Genomic DNA, 22,570 nt, shown 5'->3' on the forward strand with positions numbered 1-22,570 from the left:
TAGGACCTACATAAGCCACATGCACAAGGTGGTGCATGTGTCTGGAGCTAACTTGAGGTGGCCAAAGGCCCTGGCATGTCCACTGTCTCTTGTCTCTGTCTCTCTCTCTCTCTCTCTGTCTATCTGCCTTTTTCTCTAAACAAATAAAAATAACAAAATTTAAAAATTAAAAAGAATTTTGACCTGAGGAACCTTCCAGAATCTTTCACCACCTCGTGGTAATAATTATGCTATGCTATAAGCAAGACGGGGCAAAGCGGTGTTTTTGAGCCTGGTTTTCAGATGCTGTGAAGTGTGCATACAGCTCACATGGTCCTATCCAGTGGACCCCACTCCCAAATACCCCCAGCCCTCCTGTCGTGACAGTGCCAGGACAGCCAGGTCAGCGTGCTTCAAGACAGTCATGGGTCTCTATGGAGTTCTCGCTCCTGTTCTAGGTGCCCCTTCATCACTTTCTCCATGACTTCTGGCTGCAGCAGCTTTGTTCGGTGACCACAGACATCTTCCTGTCTCCAGAGAGTGTTTCTTTGTTGGGTTTCTGCAATTATGAGTGTTTTCATCCTATCCAGATTGGTGCCTAGACCTTTGCCAAGCGAACCCTTGTCCCTCCTCCTCCACCTCCCCCACTTGAGGTCCCCAGCGGCTGGCAGGAGGGCTGAGCTAGGGGAAGGACAAGGAATGTGTTTTGAGTACTGAGCTGCCGTTTTGACATCAGGAGTCTCAGCCATGCTGTTTTCTCCACCCTTCACCAATCAGGACATCCAGCAAACCCATAAAATCCAAACTAATAGCATGAATATTCAGTGACCTAGAATACTAATTATTGTCATGAATATTAATGGGATCGGACTTGCTCTCTCCTCTTTCTCTCCCGTCCTCTTCCTCCCTCTCTCCCTCTCTCTTTTTTTCCACTTAGCCAGCTCTAAAGACGGGTCATAATGAGAGCATTTAAGAGGGAGCGCTCTCCGCCGTGACAGGGACCGGGGCAATAAGGAGAGCTTGATTAACGCGCGCACTTGGGGGAGACATGAGAGGTTTCACGTGGGCCTGTTCGGGGGAGGCAGCGAGGCTCCGCCGGCTCTGTTGCTGCTCCCAGAGATTAATGAGGCCTAAGAGTGCATTAGGAACTGTGACAAAGGTTTGATCTAATGGGCTCAGTCATTTTTCCTTTGAGTGACAGACGCACAGAAGTAATTGGCTGTGCAGAATGGCAGCTCATTGGCGGTACTTAAGGATACATTATCCCCGTTGTGTGGCCCGCAGAGGCTGTTTATCAAAACTGCTCACACTGCAGACGCGGAGTCGCTAAGCTGCTGTTACAGTGGTAATAGCTATTAAAAAAAAAAATAACACAGCATCAAAATGAGATCCGTTGTTGTGTCAGAGAAACAAAGTTTTTCTTTGTTTAGTTTCAAATGGTGTAGAAAACATTTTAATAACTCCGGAGTTGGCTCTTGCACGTACAGACGAGCAATGTGGGTCCACAGGTACCCTGGATGTCTGAAACTGCTTGATCCTCAGAGCCTGACCCCTCCCTGTCCCCCCAGCTCACCCAGAATTCCCCACATTTTAGACTTTGGTTTCGACACTCCCCACTCTGATACGAAGCGAGTTACTTCTGATAAACAACCTTCTGGCAATTTAGAGCACTTAGAGGCCTAAGCCTATTGCCTAGGAATTACTTCCTTGGGGAAAAAACAAATCCAAAACTAAGAATCATGTGATGTCTGCTTCTAGGACTCTGGTTTGATGGAAGAAGCTACTTAATAATTTATTAATTTTATACCAGAAAAAAAAAAAGGTGGTTTGGTTAAGGTTCTTACGGACTAGAACTTCAGGGACTCGACTAAACCTGACTTTCCGCAACATGAGTCTCCTCTCCCTGGGCGAGCCACGGCTCCCGCACCAGTTTCCACGCGCGCCCTTCCCATTGGCTGCGCGGTGCTCGGGTGTAGGGGGTGTAGGCCAGCCGGGGTGCTGTTGTAGCTCTCTGAAGTTTCGACTGTTGTTCCTTTGCTGCCCTTGCTTCGTTTCCTCGTCTTCCAGCTGCTTTGTCACCAGGTGGCTACGGACCCAGCTACAATGACAGACACGGAGGAGGAGCATCCTTGGGTTTCTTCCGGTGCCACACCCTCCACAGTGGCACGCCGCTCCAGGCCATTGCTGGGGAGTTTAAACATAAGTGAGAATCGCGCCTCCGATTCAGGGAAACGGTCCTTGGCCGTCACATACGTGAGTGTGCATCTGTGTGAACACTGGCTAAACCACTTGACCCTGGCTGACTGCAGTTATAGACAGAAGAGGGTGCTGGAGACCCTGGGCCCCATGTCTCTGTGGTGACGATGTATCCGTAGGTAAATAAAAGTTGCTTGGGAACTTTTCAGATGAAAAGTGTGCACTTAGTGCTATCTGTGATGATGTTTTCAAGACAGGAGGACAGGCCGCAGGGAGCAGCCTCAGGCAGGCAGGAGCTGGGACCCCAGCGGCCCTCGCTGGCTGGGAAAGAGCTCAGATGGATTTGCTCATGATTAGCAATCTGTCTCTCACAGGAAGTTTTTCCAAGTTACCTTTATGTCCATACCTGGCCCATTATTCTGTATTCATAAGTTATGCAAAGAACATTATCTTTCAGAAATGAATGGGAAAACCCCAAAACACCCTGTGCCCAAGTGAGTAGTCCAGTTCCAGTTCTGCTGACCCCCCTGCTCGTGGTGCTGCCCTCTGCTCTGTGGTGCTACACTGTCCTCTGTTCACAAGTGAGGTGGGCTGCACAGGAGCTGGGAGAGAGGTGCAGGTGAGCACCTGTGAAGGACAGTGTGGCACTGCCGCTGCTCCTCGGAGCAAGCTCCCCTGAGAACAGGACAGTCAATCAAAGTGAGTTTTGGGCAAAACACACCTGCCACTTTGCGAAGGAGAAAATACTTGAAGGATGGAACCCTTGGGGCTGGGGAGATGGCTCAGCATATAAAAGCACGTGCTGTACAAACTTGAAGGCCCCAAGAGGCCTGGGAACGCCTGGGTTTGAGTCTCCAGCACCCATACAAATAGCTGGACAAGGCCACACCACCTGTGTAACCCCAGCCTATGGGTATCAGATACTGGCGAGTCACTGGGGCTCACTGGCCAGCCATTCTAACTGAAATGTAACATCCGTGGGTTCAATAGGAGACCCCATCTCAAGGAAACAGATGAGTGATATGGGAGGACATCAGGTGTTCCGTTCTCGCCTCCACAAGCGCTTGATCAGGAACATGCTCCGCATATATGCATGCATATGCCACAACACCTCGTTCACCACGTCACATACTCTACACCCTCACACAGATTGAGCCCTTAGGTGTAGCAGGTGAGACTGAACACTGGGGTTCTTGGAAGTTGAGCCAAATAGCAGCAGAGAGGCCATGTGTGGCTGTCCTGGGTCAGTTTATAAAAACATTAACTCAGTAACATTTGTTGACTTCTACAAATTTTCTAGGGTTTTTTTCTTCTTTGTTTTTGAGGTAGGGTCTCACTCTATCCCAGGCTGACCTGATGGTGCCACCCTTCGTTGTCACTGTCATGAACACCAAGAAGCACCCGGGGCTAGGCAAGCACCATGGTGGTTCTCCACACACACCTTCAGGAGCTGAGCAAGCCCCTGAGCGGATGAAACGAGCAAGGTGAGATAGGCAGATGCCACCTCTCTGCTCAATTTTGAGTTGTATGGCCCAAAGAAACAGACTCTGTGTCTGGAGACTTAGTTCTAAATATAATTACTTCAATGGGAACTCGCCTTCTGAGGTCCCCAGCCTTGCAGTAGCATTCTTCTGGGACCACCGACGACACATCCCAACACGTGGCTCCTCCTCTCTCCTTCTATAACCCAACCTCTACCAGCACCAGCAGAACTGGGCACCATTCCTCTGGGGTTTTGATAGACCCAGAAAACCACGGAGCTGTGGCCAGTGCCAAGTATTATGCTGGTCAACAGCAGGCCCAGCCATCGTCCAGGGAGTCCATGAGCTCATGCCCAGTGTAGCCAACCATAGCACATCCAGTGACAGGAGAAATAAAAGTACTCAAACCTTCTCCATTGTAAAGACATGTAGATTTAGCTGTATCACCATTTTTAAGCTTTTGCTTAAAAAGAAAAAAAGAACTCTAGAGAAAAGGGAAGCCCACTGTTGATGAAATTAATAACAGCTAATGTCTTGAGAGGCTTTGCTATTTACTGAGTGCTTCCCATCATGTGATCATTCCATTAACCACATGAGGCGTGATCTCCCCACCATCATGTTGCCGTTTCTTCATTATTACCAAGTTTGTAAATTGTGGGCTGGATTGTTTAAAGATGCCCATGTTCAGCCTTCTTTAGGGCACTGGTCATGGGGGAAGTTAATCAGCATTATGCATCGTGAGTCCGTGATGGAGGCTGCTTGCCCCGAGGGTCTGCCCTGAGAAAAGCTGAAGCTAGAAGATGTCTCTTGTAGCACTCACTATTCATCATGAGAAACTGGAACAACTGAAGCTGCCGGAGGAAAATGGCCCTACCAGTTATTCACATTAAACCAACAGGATGAAGTTACATGTCTGAAACCCCTGTGAGGGCTGGTGGAACAACAAGGAAATGGCTAGGAAGTCACAGTAAAGACGTGTGGCGTGGTGGTAGCTGGGGAAGAGAGAGGCACATGTGGTCAACACAAGGTTGGTCTGTTTGCTGTGATGCCCATAGACTCACTTTTACATTCGTTTCTTTAATTGTGTAAACTCAATTTTAAGAAGCATGTGCAGTAAATTAGGCTTTATATATTTTTCCTTTGGCATCATAACTAGAGCAGAAAAATCAAGATGGCATCTGCTCTTCCCTTACCTTAGGAGACGCCTGTGAGTGTCCAGTTCTACGGCTGGTCGCAGTCTTCTTCCTGAAGTTGGTCACTACTACATCACCACAGCTGGGTCTCAGCTCTGTTCTTTTTGCTCCAAGAAACATAAAGAAAATAACCAAATAAAAAATAAACACAACAAAATCAGGCAGGTGGCGCACGCCTTTAATCCCAGCACTCGGGAGGCAGAGGTAGGAGGATCACTGACTTCGAGGCCAGCCTGAGATTACATAGTAAGTGCTAGGTCAGCCTGGGCTAGAGCGAGACCCTACCTCAAAAAATAAAAAAATAACACAACAAAAGGCCTAGGTTTTATGTCCTAGTGCTGAATGTGTTGGATTGCACTTATCCGTAGAACAATCACAGGTGCCCGAGTTGCTAAGAAAAGACACTGAGTGTGTCCTTGGGAAGAAATCCTCTTAGCCTGAAATTCTGGTGGCCAAAAGGCAGGCAGATTTCCAGTGCGAATACTGAACCGAATGGGCCCTGCTCACAGGCGCGTAAATCATTTGCACCTCACTTTTTATGGTTGTGTTGTGAATTATATTGTTTTCGGGCTTATAATTAGAAGGACCGAGCAGATGGCGAAGGCCTAGTTTGAAGCGGTGTGACCCTTGAAACAGCGTCCGCTGGCAAGCAGTGATTCGGGGACCATTCCCACGCGCCCACAAGGGATGGGGATGGGCTGCAGCTTCGCGCTGGGTGTGTGCTGCACGGGGGGGGAGTGGGGGGGGTCTAAAACCCTAGAAACTGCTTCTAGACAAGCCTGGACCTGAGAGATGCAGGGTCTGGTCATTTTTAAGGTGCACCTTACCAAGGGGGAGGGGGCTCCTTTCAGTCATGTTCCTGTAGTTGAGGGTTTTGTGATTTTTTTTTTAAAGTTATACAATTTAATGTTGGAAATAAATGTGCTTTCCAGTCAGCACTGCAGAATTTTTCCGGGCTTCTTCCCCCCCCCCAACCCCGCCCATGCATGGAGTTCATTACCACCTCTCTGACAGTTAGTTGATGAAGTGTGTTGTTTTGGTCTTACTTAACCAGTAAGTCAAATACAGGTGTCGGTTTTTCCAGTTAAACCCTTTGGTAAAGTTAAGTCTTGTTGTGAAGATAGACCAAAAGATTGAGAAGGGACAGTGCAGAAAACATATTTTAAAGGCACTGATTGTTGATGAATCTTTACTTGTATGCTGTGGAAAGCTATCATTTCAGAGTATTTTTTTTTTTTTTTTTTTTAGAAATCAGAGCAGGCTATTTTTAAAGTAATAAGCCTATAGCTTAGGAGAGGAACTGTCTTTGATGTCATTTGGGGGATGAAAACATCCTTGTTCAATAGAAAACCAGCATCTCTCTCATGCTTATTTAAGATCAGTTCAGGCAACATACTGATAGTCATTCAGATATAAATGCTATATTCTCTTTGAAATGCAAATTGTTTAAAGAAAAAAATAGCATATGGTAGAGGTAAGTATCCTTTCAAATCAACTCTTACACTTTGGGGGTGTAAGTACAGTGAAAATCATTCTTTGGAGAGAATCTGGCGCTTTTGAGGGGAGGCTTGCTCATGCTCATCAAGGCCCCTCTAAGCACACACACATATCCATATGAAGGAAGGGGCTCCGGGAGGGGATTAGCATGCTAATGCCACGGCCCCCTGCTAAGCAGGCCCGCACCAGCTGATCAGGAAGGGGATTGTCCAGGAAACCCTTCCAGCCTCCAGCAGGCCAGGTAGCTAACCGTGTGTCTCCTGGGAATATTTGGGAGGAAGTACTGAGGTACACACTTTTGTGACCACTTTATGTGGGAGTCAGAGTCCAGACCTGAGCTGTTTGGGCCAGGCCACGTTTCAAGGGCTTACTTCAAGTTCTTAAATCTAACTTCCTGTCCCGACATCGGCACACACGAACCTTCCAGATGACAGGGTTTGCTTGCTTCTAATTTTTTTGGAGGGTAACTGCAACATCCATGTAACATGTGCAGAGTCTTAGGTTGCAGGTGAGTTTGTAGGTGACCCATGCTGTGACTAAGAAGCAGGAGACAGAAGCTCCCAGAAAGGCACAGGTCTCTGGGGAGTCCAGGAAAGTCCTTGAACCCCAAGCCCTAGGTTCCTGTTTGTATTTAACCGAAGAATTAGGCGAACCAAACTGAAAATAAATTATTTTCTTTATTTAGCAAAGTACAGAACTAAGGGAAGGCAAAGATCCACCCTTGTGGTCTGAGAGCTCATACTGTGGGTCTAAAAGAAAAAGATTTGGAGAGCAGAGAAGAGAAAGTACAGGAGCTCCTGGGTGTGGAGGGTGGGTTGGGGGGGAGTCATAGAGAAGGGTCAAGAGGTTCTCCCCTCCTCTCTGCCTAGCTGGGCCAACAAGAGGGAAGACTGACCAGAACCTGGAAGCTTGGCTCCTGGCACGCACCTGTTTATAACCTTATTGTGGTGAGTCTCACCTTCAGGCTCAGGTGAGCCAGGTGATTGGTCTGAGCCAGGGCTGGCTCAGGAAGAGGTGAGTCATAAAGCCAAGTTCTGGGGGCTGAACTTGACCAACCATAATGTCAGGATTAGATTTAAATTCTAGGAAAGGAGATGCCCCTCCCAAGAGGGGCTCTGTTTTGTAGAAAAACAGATCTAGGGAACTCCTTTAGGCAAGAGATAAGAAGTCAGGTTATCCTTTGATCTCTAGCAAGTGCAGATTGCGAGGGCAGACCTTTCTGCCTTTTTACTTTCAAGGGGCCAGTCACCCTAACTGCCTAACAAAGCTACCTGACTCTCTGTTAACAGAACCCCTCCTGAAACTGCCGCCAACACACACGCATGCACATACAAGGGTGGCCCCATCTGATTTACTTGTCGTGCTATGGATGGGACAGGACTGTCACTTTTGAACTGACCCATGACGGTCCATGCAGTCCCTGCTGCCACCCTCCCCCGTCTGTCATTCATCTCTGCGTAGGTCAGTGGCTCCTCCGCTCACGGTGGTGTGTGGCATCCTAACGCGTGACATCCTAAGGTGGAGGGTGAGTTGTGCTATCACGGTCCAGTGTCCAGTGTGGGGCTATGGCTGTGTCCACCACTGTGAATATCTTGTATGTGCTATTTGGTGGCCATGTTGACATGGGATTTCAACCTGGAAGGATTAGAAAGGAGTAGAGAGAAATGGATTAGACTGTATATTCGAGCTTGCCATTAATGCAAATCCATGAGATGAGTGGTTAGGTTGCCCTGGGACAACCTGGGAGTGTCCGATGTTCAGGAGGCTCCTTCTGTCTTCATCTGGCTGGAGCTTGTAACTGTGACATTCCCGGACCCTCCAGCAGGGGGAGCTCCTTGCCCCTCACACCATCTGAAGGTGCTCCTGATCTTCTAGGGGTGGTGGGGAGTCAGACTGCGCGCCCCTTGCACCATCTTACGGTTGGTTTCTGTTACTGGGCTGGGAGTGCCAGACACTAGCGTTGTTTGATCCCTTCACATAAACTAGACAGGTTTCCTCAGGGCAGGGACTCTTAACCCCTTCGTCGTGCCTGGCCCAGGAAGGGTTCCATATGATGACATCCAGGTCAGTGTCAAGATGGAGGACAAGGGTGATGGAGGGCTGATCTCACCCTATGGCGGCCAAGACCTGTGGGCCAAGGCAGGTGGCAGTCGATCTCTGATACACGTAGGTATCAGAGGGTCAGCATGCCCGCCCCCACGAGGCTTAGGATCCCAATCTTTCATAGTGGGGTACAAGCTAGCTGTTCCACCCTTTGCCATGGGAGGCGACATTATTACTTCAACCTGGAAGCATCCTGTGGGAAGACGCTGCCCTGTCACCAGTCAGTTCCCTCCATAGTGTCCCTGTAAACATTACAGAACCAGACAGATGGTGCTGGTGGCCACACTCACAAGACATGAGGGAGCCCAGTGGGTGGGGGGCAGAGGAAACCCTTGCCCTCCGGATCTTCATCTCTGATGAGGTGGCGGCCCTTCAACTCCAGGCCACAGAGGCTTCCATTTAAAACCGTTGTCATTGACTCCAGCTTAAACTTGGTGAGTTGGAACAGGTCACGGGTCCCACCTTCTCTGCCCAGGAATGAAAACTTTCTGATTCAGCTTTCAGATTCTCTGGGCAGTAGAGCCCTTTGTACCAGGAATGTGGTTGCCAACTGCAGAGGTAACATTTCCCTCACACCCCAAAGCCCTCAGCTCTGTCTTTTTCCTCAGGCACAAATGAAATGTTATGGCAAAACCTGTGTGTGTGTTTAGGTGGTCCCTTGCTGGGAACAGCCTCTCCCCCCCCCCCCCCATCTTTCTCTGCAGGGCATTTCTAGGGCAGAGCGTTAGCATGGCGCTCTGCCGGCCACGTACACGCTCAGCTCCAGCTTAGAGTGATCATGTCGTGTCCTCCTGGCATGTTGGGTTCAGAGTTCATCCTTCTGTTCCTCTTGTACTCGCAGTGGGAATGCTGGCTAGCAAGAGCTCATGGCTTTTCTTAAGCGCCCAGTCATGGCAGGTAGAGGTGGAGGTAATACACAGACCCACGAGGCACCACCACCGCCTGGTAAGTTCCAGGCCCTTCATCGATGTGATGAGGAAGCGAGGCTGGCACTTAAGGCTGGCCCTGAGGATGTGTGAGACATACTTACACACTTGTCTCAAGTGGTCTTGAGGTCAAGGCCCTTACCTCTCAGACAGTGAGATGAAGTCATCTGCTTCCTTCACAAATACAAACTCCAGCTCCTCAGCCTTAATTAATAACTCACCAGCGCAAAGTGAATTGCCACCTAGTGGGAAGTGTCGCCCTCAAGTACTTTGAGAGAGTGCAGTGATTTCAAATGTCATGTCTCCTTGTGTGCGGAAGGTGTTTTCAGATGTGTCCTGAGCTCCCTGCTTGGTAGCACAAGGCAGAGACCCTGCCAGCTGTTGCCGTGTGAGCACTGGACAGGGACAGTAATGCGGCCAATTCATGACATTCAGGAACAGAAATGCAATTACACACGAGACACTGGTGTGCGGGTATTAAACTAAGCATTAGCAGTTAGCACTTGTTACGATTACAGATGTGGGCAGGTATTTAAAGTGCTGAGTAATCACTGGGAGGATGTTTGTCTGGCTCGTGGGCGTCCTGAACATAGAGAAATGTTCCCGAGTGGGACCCTCGGCCAGGGACCATGCACCCTGGAGATAGCTCCTGACCCTTCCAAGGCAGCACCCTGCTTCTGTGCTGTTGTGACTGTCGCTGTCCAGCGGGGCCACCTCAGAGCTGACCTGCTGTCTTTAAGCATTCGTATACAACGGCAAGTACCCACTTGTAGGCTTCTGAACTCTATGTTAAGGTTAGAAACAGTATTTCATAATTTTTTGCTTTTAGTTCAGCAAATGTAGTGACATCATCCCTGAAAACATTTTTTTTGTTGTTGTTGTTTGTTTGTTTTGTTTTTTGAGGTAGAGTTTCACTGTAGTGCAGGCTGACCTGGAATTCACTATGTAGTCTGAGGGTGGCCTTGAACTCTTAGTGGTCCTCTTACCTCTGCCTCTCGAGTGCTGGCGTTAAAAGCGTGCGCCACCACACCTGGTTGAAAACATTTTTTTTTATGGTTGTTTGTTTGTTTGTTGTTTTGTAGTGGTGGTTTTGAGGCAAGGTCTCACTGTGTAATCCTGGCTGGCCTAGAACCTTCTGTGTAGATGAGGCTGGCCTCACACTTGTAGCAGTCCTCCTGCTTCTGCCTCCTGAGTGCCACCACACCTGACAGAACATATTTTTGTTATTAGTAGACAATTAACTGATGTTAGCATGGAGTGTGTGATTTACTTTTGCAAGCGATAGCTAGAGTGGTTTTCTGTCTGATAAAAATTTTCCTGTGCACGTGTGTGCAAGGTCCTGTAAGTCCTCGTAACAAGAGAACAGAACAGGTGGGCAGGACAGAGAACGTGGCGAGGCACACCGGGCCTCCTAGGTGGCACTGGGTGGTTCACTCCTCCTCAGCTCATGCTGTCAGCACAAATGCCAGGCGTTCTCATTGGCCAAGGGCTACAAGAAACCATGGATTTCCAGATGAAATCTCGCAACTTAATTCTACTTAACAGGAAAGAGAAAATGTAACTGAGTGAAAGTGCATCTGTGAGCTCGCCCCGCGTGTCACCTCAAGCCACAGGTATATATTCCAGGCCCGACACTCCGTAGCTGTAGGTCTGGGAACATGTTTCACTTCACGTTAGAAGTTAGTTGTGTTCCCATTTAGTTCAAGCACTGGGTCTTGGGTTGACTGGATCAGTATACCTTTGCAAGCTAAAGGATCCTGCAGATCCGGCTGGCCTGGGGCCTTCCCTCTGGCTGCCAGGAGCACAGGATCTTGTCAGGGGTCCTTAGCTCCAGAGGGCCCAGCTGGTTCCTTGGAAGGAATCTTGACACGTAGCTGCACAGGAGGGGAACTTAGCTGCACGGAAGGGGAACGCCAGGCAGGCCAGTGTAGAAGGCATGATCGCACAAGGAGACGCTTCATCTCTGATCAGGGATGTGCAGAGCTCTCTCTGGTTTTAGGATTTTGCTTTTGTGTTTTCTCTATATGATGATTTCCTTATTCTTACATTGTAGCTTAAAAATATAAATAGCCCTTCGTGACTATTTTTTTGAATTTTTATATCTTATTTGACTGTATTCTTTTGCTTTATAATTTTTAAATTTTATTTTTAACAGTTTCATAGATTTATATAACATTTTTGTCCCAGTTCACCCCATTTCCCTCTTTTATCCAGCTCCCACTAAACCCCTTCTTCCTACTTAATCCTTTTTGAGTGTGTGAAAGAGAGATGGGGAGGGGGGAAGAAGGGGGGAGGGAGAGAGAGAAAGCCTGAGACACCCTACTGGGTAAAATTAAGGTTGCTTGTACAGATATGGTTGAAGGGCTATTTACTGGATTATGGGCAACTTACAGTGGCTACACCACCGAGAAGACATGACTCCCCCACACTAGCACCCCTTAAATGCTAATAACTAGGTCACCTGGGAGGAGTAGGGTGCCCTGTGACCTTTCCCCATCCGTAAGGAGATGTCGATGGCCTCACTCTCATGCAAGACACTGAAGCTTCTGTGAGTTCCCGAGTGCATTGACCAGGTCGTGTTCAGAAGACAGTATTCCTCCCCCAGCCCCAGGCTGTTAACATTTTTTGTCTCTCTCACGATACCCTGACACTTGGGGGTGGGTGCTGTTGGTCTCCCTTCTTGGGACTGAACATACGACCTCCACTTCTTAGTACTTGTGCCAGGCATGCATCGGCATTAACCTCTTCCCACTGCAAGGAGAAATGTCTGTGATTGAGGCTGAGGACAGCATTAGCCTGTGGGTACAAGCATAAGTATTACAGAGGCAGCTTGACAACCTTTAATAGGACTTTGAGACAGGGTCTCACCGTGCTGGCCTGGAATTCTCTCTGTAGTCCAGGCTGGCCTTGAACTCACTGTCCTCCTGTTGCCTCTTCCCAAGTACTGGGATTGATTATAGGCATGTGCCACCTCTCCCGAGTGCTCTTCTCTTCCTTGTCCCTCATTCCCCTTTCTTCATCCGCCATGAAAATGTCAGCAGTCTCTTGCAGCTCTGTCTGCTGGGACTCTGGGAGATAGCCATGAGAACCGCCTGTACTTAATGTCCCTTGTGACATTCAAAGTGCCCAGTCCAGAAAACAGTATCAAGCAGGTGGCCCTTGCTTGTTTGTGCTTTGTGCTGTTTTTACTGTAGAAACCTGTCTCCTCAAGGGAAGTCCCTTTGTTTAGCTGCACCATGCGGCTGTGCCCTGCGCGCTCAGGGATGACGCTTCCCTTCCCCAGGCCCTTGTGTAGTACTGCAGTGGAGACACGTGTCTATGGAGGGACACTGGTCTGCACTCTTGGCTGCTGACCTGAAGCTTGGGCGTGCTTTGCAGGACGCGTGTTCTCCCCCGGCCCTTAGCAATCAAAATCCAAAGCCTGATTTCTAAACCTCTAGTTTCACAAAGCATCTTAGAAAATTCTGAAAGTTGGACAGACTTAGAAGCGGCTAGTAGACTGGTCACTCCAAGCCCTGCAATTCCTTCCTCTAGAACAGTTTACAACCAAACTGGCTCTGGGCTAAAACAATTAGGGGAAACTTGTAAAAATGAAACCAATACCTCCCAGGAACTCTGTGTAGACCTAACAGACTTCATAAGCATGATTGGCCGAGCTGCAGAGAAAAGCACTTAATTACATTTTGAGTGACCAGATAATCCATTTTGATGTTGAGCAACTGACTGACCCAAACCATTAAGTATACTGCAAAAGCATTTGTCATCAGTCCATGTGTGCTGCAAAGTCTTTTCAAAGTTAGGAGTCAACGTATCTAGCCAAGAAGTCAGCATTTCCTGCGTGGCCCATCAGGGTGGGTCTGAATCAATCTGAAAGCAACACACTCCCACCAGGGTGGGCACAGCCAGGCTCCCATGGTAGTCTTTTTGCCCTGTAGGTGACACCTTCCCCAGGACTTGGGTGTCTTGTCTTCTCTTCTTGCTCCATGGAGCACCGTTAATGCTGGCATCACCCTGTCGTCCCTTCGTGTGTGTGTGTGTGTGTGTGTGTGTGTGTGTGTGTGTGTGTGTGTTTATGACACTTGCCGCGCAGGCAGGACAGGAGCGGCACTGGGTCAGGCACACGCACCAGCACGAGGCCCCGTCAACTGGGTCGTGCTGGCTTCTGTGGTCTGCAGGAGGCCGTGGCGTTCACCCGACTTGTTTATTCCTAGGGAATGTCACTAGTGCGTCGGGGTCTCAGATGGCAAGCGGCATCAGCCTGGTCTCCTTCAACAGCCGACCTGACGGCACGCACCAGCGCTCCTACTCAGTCTCCAGTGCCGACCAGTGGAGTGAGGCTACGGTCATTGCAAACTCGGCCATCAGCAGTGGTAAGAGGGGGCGCAGCCCCACGGACCGCGGCCTCCTCCAGGTCCTCCGTGGAAGCCGGGGGCTGGGTGTGACGCCAGAGGAGCCCGCGCTCCACTTGGAGCCCGGTGCCGTGGGGCAGCTACACCATCTGTGGAATGCTTTGTCCTTGACAGGCTGTTACCGCATCATATCGCCTCATCTGTTCCTCTCCGGTCAGGCCGTAACATTCATCCCCACTGGTCAGATTCAGGAATGGAGGCTGTGGCTAGGACATGTGGCTTACCTAGGGTCATGTGAAAGACAGGTGACTGGGCTTTGAAAGAACATCAGGGGCTCCACCCCCAGCCCCCGTGCCGTGCCTCGTGCATCCCACCATCCGTCCGTGTTTTCTGCAGCTTTGCTCAGCTCATTCTGTTGCTCAGATGTCCAGGATTCTTGGTGTCACTTCCAAATTCTGCAGTGTCTCCTGGCATCTTTCACTCCCAGGCTTCCTTTTTTATTTTCATTTTTTCACAAGTGTGGCCTGCTTCTCAGGGGACAGATGTGCACCTTGGAAGCTGTCCTGACACGCATCTGACAGCATGAATTATGCAGGTGCGGGCACACTGCCGTTGCAGCTGGCTTTGCCCATGGTGTTTTGTCCATGGCCTGTTCACCGGTATTTAAGGGAATTCCCACTGTTGTATGTAATCTATCAGAAGGGTTTTGAGAGTGATTTTAGCATAATTTGTTCTAATTAAAAGACTTCGCATCAGGTCTTCCCCATGGACCCACCAGCTGCTGCAGCAGGACACTTGCTTTGGGTAAACACATCCATGCCCCTGGTTGATCCACACCGCTCCACCAGGCCCCACAGACACATCTCCAAAGCAAGGGAATAGTGGGTTAGGAGCAGCGGTTCCCCAGGATGCCATAGGGGCCTAGATTGCTCCTACTGCAGCCCTGGGCTCCTTTTCCCTCCGGGGAAGGTGTTCAGTGAATAGGAAGCATCTACCATCAGCCTCTCTTGAGCCCACCCAGATAACCTTGAACTCCCCTGTGGAGCACTTACTGCGAAGTCCGCACCTGAGCTCTGTCCCCTCCCTGGCCTCTGACAACAGATGCCCTGCAGGCCTGGTAGCGAGTGAGCTTTGGGTGAGACTTGGGTGCGCCTCAGTCACAGCCAGCCTTCAGTGGGCAGCACCTTGCCTTCGCCAGCCTGTTTTCTCCAGTGGATCTGTGCACCCACACCCCAGGTTGTAGCGTGGAGTCCATGACTGCCAACCACTTTCCCACAGCTCTGTTGTTAGGAGAAGCAAGTCCGAAACTTAATTATTTCATTTTCAAGTAGTTTCAAGTATTGATTATCCATTAGTGTTACTATCTGTGAGGTTCAGTCTGCTGCAGCCTTCCAGTGGAAGTGTGCTCATGTGGAGCATGACTGTGCAGGGGTAGGGGTGTTCCCAGAGCCTCGTGTGCGTACCTGATGCCACTGCCCAGACCCGGCCTTGCCAAGCCGTTCCTCATGCTCTGATGGCTCTGTGATGAAAATTCCCTGAGGTGCCATCCAACCTGCCAGTGCCAGCTCTGTGCTTGCCTTCCTTGTCTGCAAGAGAGTTGTATTGAGGGAAAGGGGAGCCAAAGCAACTTCCCAAAAGGGACTGTCATCCCACTGACCCTTCAAGCTATATATTCCCCTAACCCTTCTGCCCAGTTGTCTCTGAAGAACTCAGTACATGGTGCTTCTGCCCACTAGCAGCAATTGGAGTTCAGTTACATGCACATACCCTGGTCATTTCCATAGTCACAACAGGCACCATTATTTCTAGGCCTGTGGTTTGTTGGTAGTGACCCTCTAGAAAAGTTGATCTGGACACATGTTCACATAGCACAAGACTGAAGTCACCTGAATTAAAAGGTTGTTTTTAAATTTGCAAGGCAGTTTCACCTGGGAGTCCGTGAAAGGCCCGAAGTTGCTAAGGTTACAGGAATACAGGAAGTAAGAGACATAGGCATGCGCTGTGGGTATCAGCCTCTTGAGGGATGTGGAAGGAAGGCCACAGCCACATGTGAGCCCTGCCTAAAGAACTACATGGGTTTGTGTGTGCAAAACCGCAGGGGCAGTTTGGGGAAAGGCACAGAGGAGGAGGGACTGGGACAGCAGGAGCTGCAGCAGCGAGCATGTGCGCCAGTGGCATAGAATTAGGGTTCTAGAAGGGGGATGGTGGGAGGCAGCGCTGAGCTTCTCAGCTGAGACAACTTGCAGAGAAAGGGTCTAGAAAGACCCCAAATGCGGTATGGCAGTGCCATTCTTACAACTTTTCAAGGCTTTTCCTTGTGGCCCATGCTCCAAAAATTGGCAGTTTGCCATGCGCGGCATGTTGTTGGAGCGAGAATACCATCCTGGCAGCTGTTTTTGAGATCCTCTTGTGACTGTTATCATCCATCCTTGCGGAGTAGATGAGGCTCTTACCTCCGTTTTTCCCCACGGGGAGACTCTGGTAGAAGGGTTAAATATCGCCGGTTTACAGGCACATCCTGGCCAGAGCCTGGTTTCAGGCCTCAGCTCTTCAATTCCATCAGTATTTCTGGGCCCAGCTATAGCCACAGCCGCAACCACAGCCCTTCGGAGTAGCTTAGAAATGTGAACTCTTCGTCCACAGAGAAAATGCAAAATACAGATGGCGGCGCCTTGCTGCCGGTGTGATCTCAAAGCCCTTGCTCTAGATGAGGTCCTTGCTTTTCCAAGTGTGGTCCCCAGACCAAGAGGTGTCAGACAGCTCCACCTGCAATGTTGACACCCAGGCTCTGTCCTGCCCTACGAGATATGTGAGGATGCTGACCCCACAACCTCTGGTTAGTACCATCCCCACCTTTAGTACGCTGATTCATCAGGGGCCAGGCCCCAGCCATTCTTAAGGTATACTAGGGCACAGGGCTTGATGGGCACTTGAGGATTACGTGTTTACAAGTGCATCCTAAGACCTGACCTGTGGCACAGACGTTCCCCTGGATGCTTGGGAAATGATCACCAAGGAAACAGCATGAGTGAGTGAGGGCCTCTGACATGCCTTTTCTTTTGCTTTTATTTGATACAAGCCCCGCAACCCTTCTTTTTCTCATCCTCCATTTTTCCATCACCCTACCCTGACCCCTGCCTTCCCCTCTGTGGCTTGGATTCCAATTTCCTAAGCAGCTTCCCTGAGCCTGCAGGAGCTGTGAGGTCCCAGCAGCTGGGGAACTCACCTGCGGAGTCACTGGTAAAGGATCCGCCTTGCCCAGTGTTACTACAGAACATAGTGACAGCAGAGCAGCACGGTGATTCTGCCCCTGCTGTCTGGTCCGCCCTGAATTGAGACCTTAGCTCCAGAGAATGCCCACCCTTCCCTTCGACCTCCAGGAGCCCCCCCACCCCCCCAGGTCTTGTACTGCTAAACAGCCGTGAACAACTCCTAATTAGGTAGATGATTTTGTAACAGGGAAAACCAGGAAACAGGAGGTGCTGGCTAAATTGAGAGAAGAAGAGAGGACTCGGTTCTGCGAGACAGAATGTCCCACTGCTTTATGACTATTACTGTCGTAGGGTTTTACATTTAAGTACCTGAGGTTTAGAATTAAACGTCTAATAGAATTTGGCATGGCTGACATGAACTTCGCATCTGCCCTTAGAGAAAATGCAGACAGCTCCGTTCGGGGTTTCAAATTGCTGTGTGCTGGCTCGCAGGCAGCGCGGGGGGAATTGCACCCCTCTTGCACTAACTACCCCACGCTGCGCAGCGTAAGTTTTAAAATGTGGGGTATATTCATCTTGAGCTTCTGCATGGAGCAGGCTGCTCCCGTAGTACATGAAAAATTAATTTTTTTACATTTTTCCTCACTCTCCTAAGTGTTTGACAGAAGTAATTTTTGCAGCAAGAGAGAATAAAAACTGGTGGCTGTAAATTCCTGTCCTGGAACCTCTTGTGTAGATTCTTTATGGACCCAGAATTGATCTACATGTCAGATCCTGTTGTGGCTTAAACTGTTTATCACGGAAACAGCAGCAGTGAGCCTGGGAACACCAACTTATAATCCTGGGTGAAAGAAATTGCTGTTTGCAGTCAATGAAGGGGCAGCTTGGAGCTATTGATAGATTCAGTACAATTATCTCTGCAACAACTACTGGCCGAGGGTTTTCTTGAATCTTACTGGAAGCCTCTTTTTTTTCTTTTTTTCTTATTAATCATCTTCTCTACAGGTAATTTTCTCTGGACATGTTAGGAGTGAGCATTCGGCAGGGAGCAGGGGCCCCTGAGAGGCCATTTGTAGCAAACTTGGATGTCATAACACATTTTAAAGCGAGACACCGTTTTTTAGATGCATCACCTCCGTGCAGAGGGCCAGAGCCAATGTCAGCGCCCCTGTGCATTAGTCTGCCAGCCTTCAGAAGGAGTATCTGGCCACCACCAGTCTACCCCCAGCCCCAGTCACCACCCCCCACACACGCCCACACCATCCCCTGCAAGTGCTAGCCTTGGCTGATGGCCTCAGCTATGGCTGTTGCCATAGCAGCCGCACTCCTTCCTCCCGACTGTCAGGCTGTTCTGGTGGCTCCACCCCATCCCCGATTGCTTCCGTCCAACAGTTTATCTTCTGCCATGCAGACTGGTGAATGCTCCATTTCTCCATGAGAGTCCTCAGCATTGCTCCGCAGCCTCTCCACACTGCTGCACAGGCCTGTACAGCCAGGTCAGCATCAAGCACAGACCCCTGACCTCTTTCACGTGTGTGTGTGCATATGTGTGTGTGTGTGTGTGTGTGTGTGTGTCTGTGTGTGTGTCTGTGAGTACACTTCAGTCTCTGTTTCCATCATGCGGCTTCCTGCTAGGATATAAGGTAGATCCTGGTCTGAAGGTGCTTAAGTTTTGCTAACTTTCAATATATTTTTCCATTAAGAAAATTTTTTGTTCTAGTAACTATCTACATTTACTTTTGTTTAGCACTTCCCCTAGAACAGACCCAGAAAGTTCCCACAAACCTGCTTGTGAGAAGAGAAACTTTCTGGAAAGCACACTGTCCTCATGGGCTCCAAAAATAGAGCTATCAGTTCTTCGGGGTTTTTTTTTTAATATTTTGTCTATTTATAATTTATATATTTTTGCTGGGTTTCTTGGCACATACCTTTATGAGAGAGAAAGAGGGCGGGAGGAGAGAGAGAATTGGCATGCCAGGGCCTCAGCCACCACAGTTAAACTCCAGACGCGTGTGCTCTTGAGTCACCTTGTGCTTCGGCTCACATGGGATCTAAAGAGTTGAACAATGGTCCGTAGGCTTCACAGGCAGGTGCCAAACCTAAGCTATGTCTCCACCCCTTAATTTGTTTGTATTTTGTTTTATAATATTTGATTAGTTATTTGAGAGAGAGAAAGAGAGAGGAGGTAGACAGAATAAGAGGATAGGCATGCTAAGGCCTCCTGCCACTGCAAACAAATATCAGAGTCATGCTCCACTTTGTGCATCTGGCTTTACATGGGTGATATGGAATTGAACCCAGGCCATTAGATTTTGCTAGCAAGTGCTTTTAACCACTAAGCCATCTCTCCAGCCCACTTCTTCAGTTATAATATTTTTAGTTTGCGTTCTCTTATCTACTCCACCCCCCCACACACACACATTATACCTACAATTCTAGTGCCTGACCAACAGGTGGCGGTGGAGTGACACCGCTGGGCTCTGACAAGGTTAACTTGTAAGAGGATTTTAAAAGGGGGGGCGGGTGACATATTTTACAACCCTTATTATTAAAACCTCACATCTAAGAGAGTCATTATGGCACCTTATCACCGATTCAAACACACTGGAAACTAAGGTCACAGCTTCAGAAGTAGCCAAACTTCAAACCCATGTCTTGCCTACGTGTTTCTCACTGTGTTTTGTTCTTTTTCTGAAGGAGGGACTGTCACTAGTATCATGCAGGTGACCTGCCTGTTGATAGGCCTTGCCTTTAAGGAAATGCATGGTTGATAGTGACACATTTTCTCTTCTTACATGGACCCTACATTCATTTCCTCTCAAAGCTCCCGTGTGCTAGAGAGCCATTCCTTGGGGTCCTTCATCGACCTTCAGCTTACCCTTGAGCTCTCATCTCTCAAAGCAGGCACTCCTGGCTCAGCCGCCAGGGGGTCTTCTCTGCACACCAGGCTAGGCGGCCTCATTAAAGGGATGACCTGGCTCCCTTCTCTGCAGAGCCTGCCCGCCTATCTCTGCATGTGGCCAAGGAGAATGCAGAGGCTTCCTGGGGCAGCCGGCCACAGGGGGAAAGGTGGATGTTTTCCCACCTGATCACAACGCTGTAACTTTGTACTTTGTCTCTTTAGTTCCTGGCTATTTCCAGCAATAGCTGCTGACCGCTGAGAAGTAGGACAGACCCACACTTCCCTGATTACCAGCACAGGGAGCGGACATGCTCACACCTGGAGGCCAGCAGTCCTTGTATCTTTGCTGGGCAGGAGTCTAGAAGCATTTGAAACAGATGGTCAGTTATTGGTTAGCCCCTGGACTCTCAGAATCTTCTAGACCATTAGTTTGCCCACTGGGAGACAGTACATAATACCTGGAGAAATTTGGGGTTGTCAAAACGGGGAGGAGTCTCCCCATCTCCAGTGGGTAGCTACTCGTTTCCAGTGGGTAAAAGCCAGGACTGCTGGCAAGTTTATCACAGTAACAGGAATTTTAGAATTTCTTGCCTATATATCACCATATACCAATATACACCAGCACACCAGTGAATTTAGAATATCCCAGGTTCTTGTCTTAGGAATTTAAAGAATTAAAATCGATAGATCAGAGGGGTAAGGCTTAGAGAGACTTTATTAGATTAAGAGAAGGAAAGAGGAGGTATAGAGAGCTCCCACCATGAGGCAGGTGAGAGGGGTGAAGCCCACATGGGAATAGGGGTCCCTACCCCTCATCATCCCAGCCCACCCAAGCAGGCTGGGACTACATGGGCTTACCCGAGCAGAGACCTGGGGGTCGGGTCTCGGGAGAGCTGAACAGCCAAGAAAAGGGCATGTGCCCACCTAGTAAGCATCTGTTTATGATCTTATTGTGTTGCGTTCTTCCCTTAGTCAGGGGAGTCTGAGAAAGGCAGCTGATTGGTGTGGGCTTGGGGGCGGGCTCAGGAAGAGGCCAGCCATGATGCCACGTTTTGGGGCTGAGCTTAACCAACCACAGTGCCAGGATCAGATTTAAACCTTAATTCTAGGAAAGAACTCCTTCCCAGGGAGGGACACAGTTGTTTATGGGAAAACTGACATAGGTAACTCCTTTAGGCAAGAGATAAGGAAAGGCCAGATGATCTTTCTCTGATGTCTAGTCAAGTGGAGAGGGCAAGAGCACACTCAAGGACATGTCTGCTTTTTACTTTTGAGGGCCCAACCACCCTAAACTACCTCAGGCCCATGCACAAGAGAGACTCCATGACCAAGAATTACCTGGTAACAGCGATGCTAAGGTCGGTGCCCCAATATACTTTGGTTCTGAGCTCCCTTCTATCAAGAGGCTGCATTTTCCTTTGACCCAAAGGGAACTTTTCCCAAGCAGAAGGAACTGGCTTCCCTGGTGGGAAGGCCTCCTGGTGGGAAGGCGTGGCCCGGCCTTGTCCACAGCAGGGTTTTTCAGAGAAACGCCTCCCCGCTGTGTGCCCCAGCAGGAGGCGCAGTGGCATCAAGAATTCAGCAGCAGGCCCCTGCCACCACCAGTCAGGGGACAGTGACTGTCATTAAGCGCTCTCTGGGGGCTGGGCACCGGACACGGAAGTGACCTCCTTCCAGAGTTCCTGATGCAGCAGGGGGGAGGTCAGACCAGACTCAGAGGTGCTGGGGCAGGTGTCCCTCTGCTGACCCTTAGCAGGTTGGCTTCACTGGCCCAAGAACGCTGTGTGAAGAGAGGAGCCCTTGGGCACAGGGAGGACTGGCCTGTACCCCCTGCATGTTTGTCTGTGCCACGATTGTTCCAAGGAATGAGAGGGCTACGAAATGGCCTGGAAGTCGGAACTAAAGGCCTAGACTCGGGCTCAGCAACCCACGTGTACAAACTGCCGCTGCCGTGCCGCATTGCCACCACGCTCCCGCCTGGTCCTCCCCGGACTTTCCCTGTTCTACCTCTCAGCCACTGGGGCCCCTTGCCTGTCGTGTTGCTAGAGCCCCTTGTTTGGCCTTCTAGAGGCCTTCCCGCTTTGCCCTGCCCTGCTGTGGACACTGTTGGAAATGACCCTGTCGTAGGTTCTGTGGGAAGAGAGGCGTTGGGGCTGGCTTGTCTGCATCCATGTTCTTGAGCTTCCTGAACTACACAGCGCTTGACCAGGGTGAGAGTGGGCGTTTCTACTGAGCCTGGGAGGGGGCGTGCTGGGGGGGTCACTGGTGTGTCCATCCTCAAGTAGGTGTGGGCCCCACGGTGATTGGGACAAGTTGGTGGACTTGGGAGGGAGCCCCAAGACCTCTGTGGATGTCCTTTGGCGCCATCATTTGAACTTTTCAGGTTAAACACCTTTATCTCCATGCTCTGTATCTTGCCCAAAGAAGCATTTCTTAGTGGAGCAGACCATGCTGATGACAGTGTTTGTGGCAAACAATATTCTTGGAGGAACATCAGACGGCTGATTTTTAAATCTGAGGTATAGTTAAGCTGAATTTCTACCCCAGATTTTCTCCCATTTCTGAGTAATGAATAAAACCAGAGGTGAGCTTGGCAGGTGATGAGGTGTGTTTACAGGGTAACGTACCTCTAGGTAACGTACTCCGTTCATTCCACGAGTATTTGCCAACCACTTACTGAGCGCCACATCACCCCGCAGCTGAGAGTGGATCCAGGGCCTGAGCAGTTCCGA

General features: G+C 49.6%; 1 protein-coding gene across 9 annotated transcripts in view; it reads left to right on the forward strand.

Moving 5' to 3' along the window:
• Positions 1-22,570, forward strand: part of Agap1 (ArfGAP with GTPase domain, ankyrin repeat and PH domain 1) — a 526,342-nt gene that overhangs the window by 341,689 nt on the left and 162,083 nt on the right. For 7 of the 9 annotated variants that reach the window (XM_045148441.1, XM_045148443.1, XM_045148445.1 and 4 more), the window contains one exon: positions 13,587-13,745. The exons of the other annotated variants lie outside the window; for them this stretch is intronic. In XM_045148441.1, coding sequence (XP_045004376.1) covers positions 13,587-13,745 — 159 coding nt within the window. The remainder of the gene's footprint in view (positions 1-13,586; positions 13,746-22,570) is intronic. 9 annotated transcript variants of the gene reach the window in all.

Source organism: Jaculus jaculus, chromosome 4 (genome assembly GCF_020740685.1).
Source record: "Jaculus jaculus isolate mJacJac1 chromosome 4, mJacJac1.mat.Y.cur, whole genome shotgun sequence".
NCBI classification, from domain to species: domain Eukaryota; kingdom Metazoa; phylum Chordata; class Mammalia; order Rodentia; family Dipodidae; genus Jaculus; species Jaculus jaculus.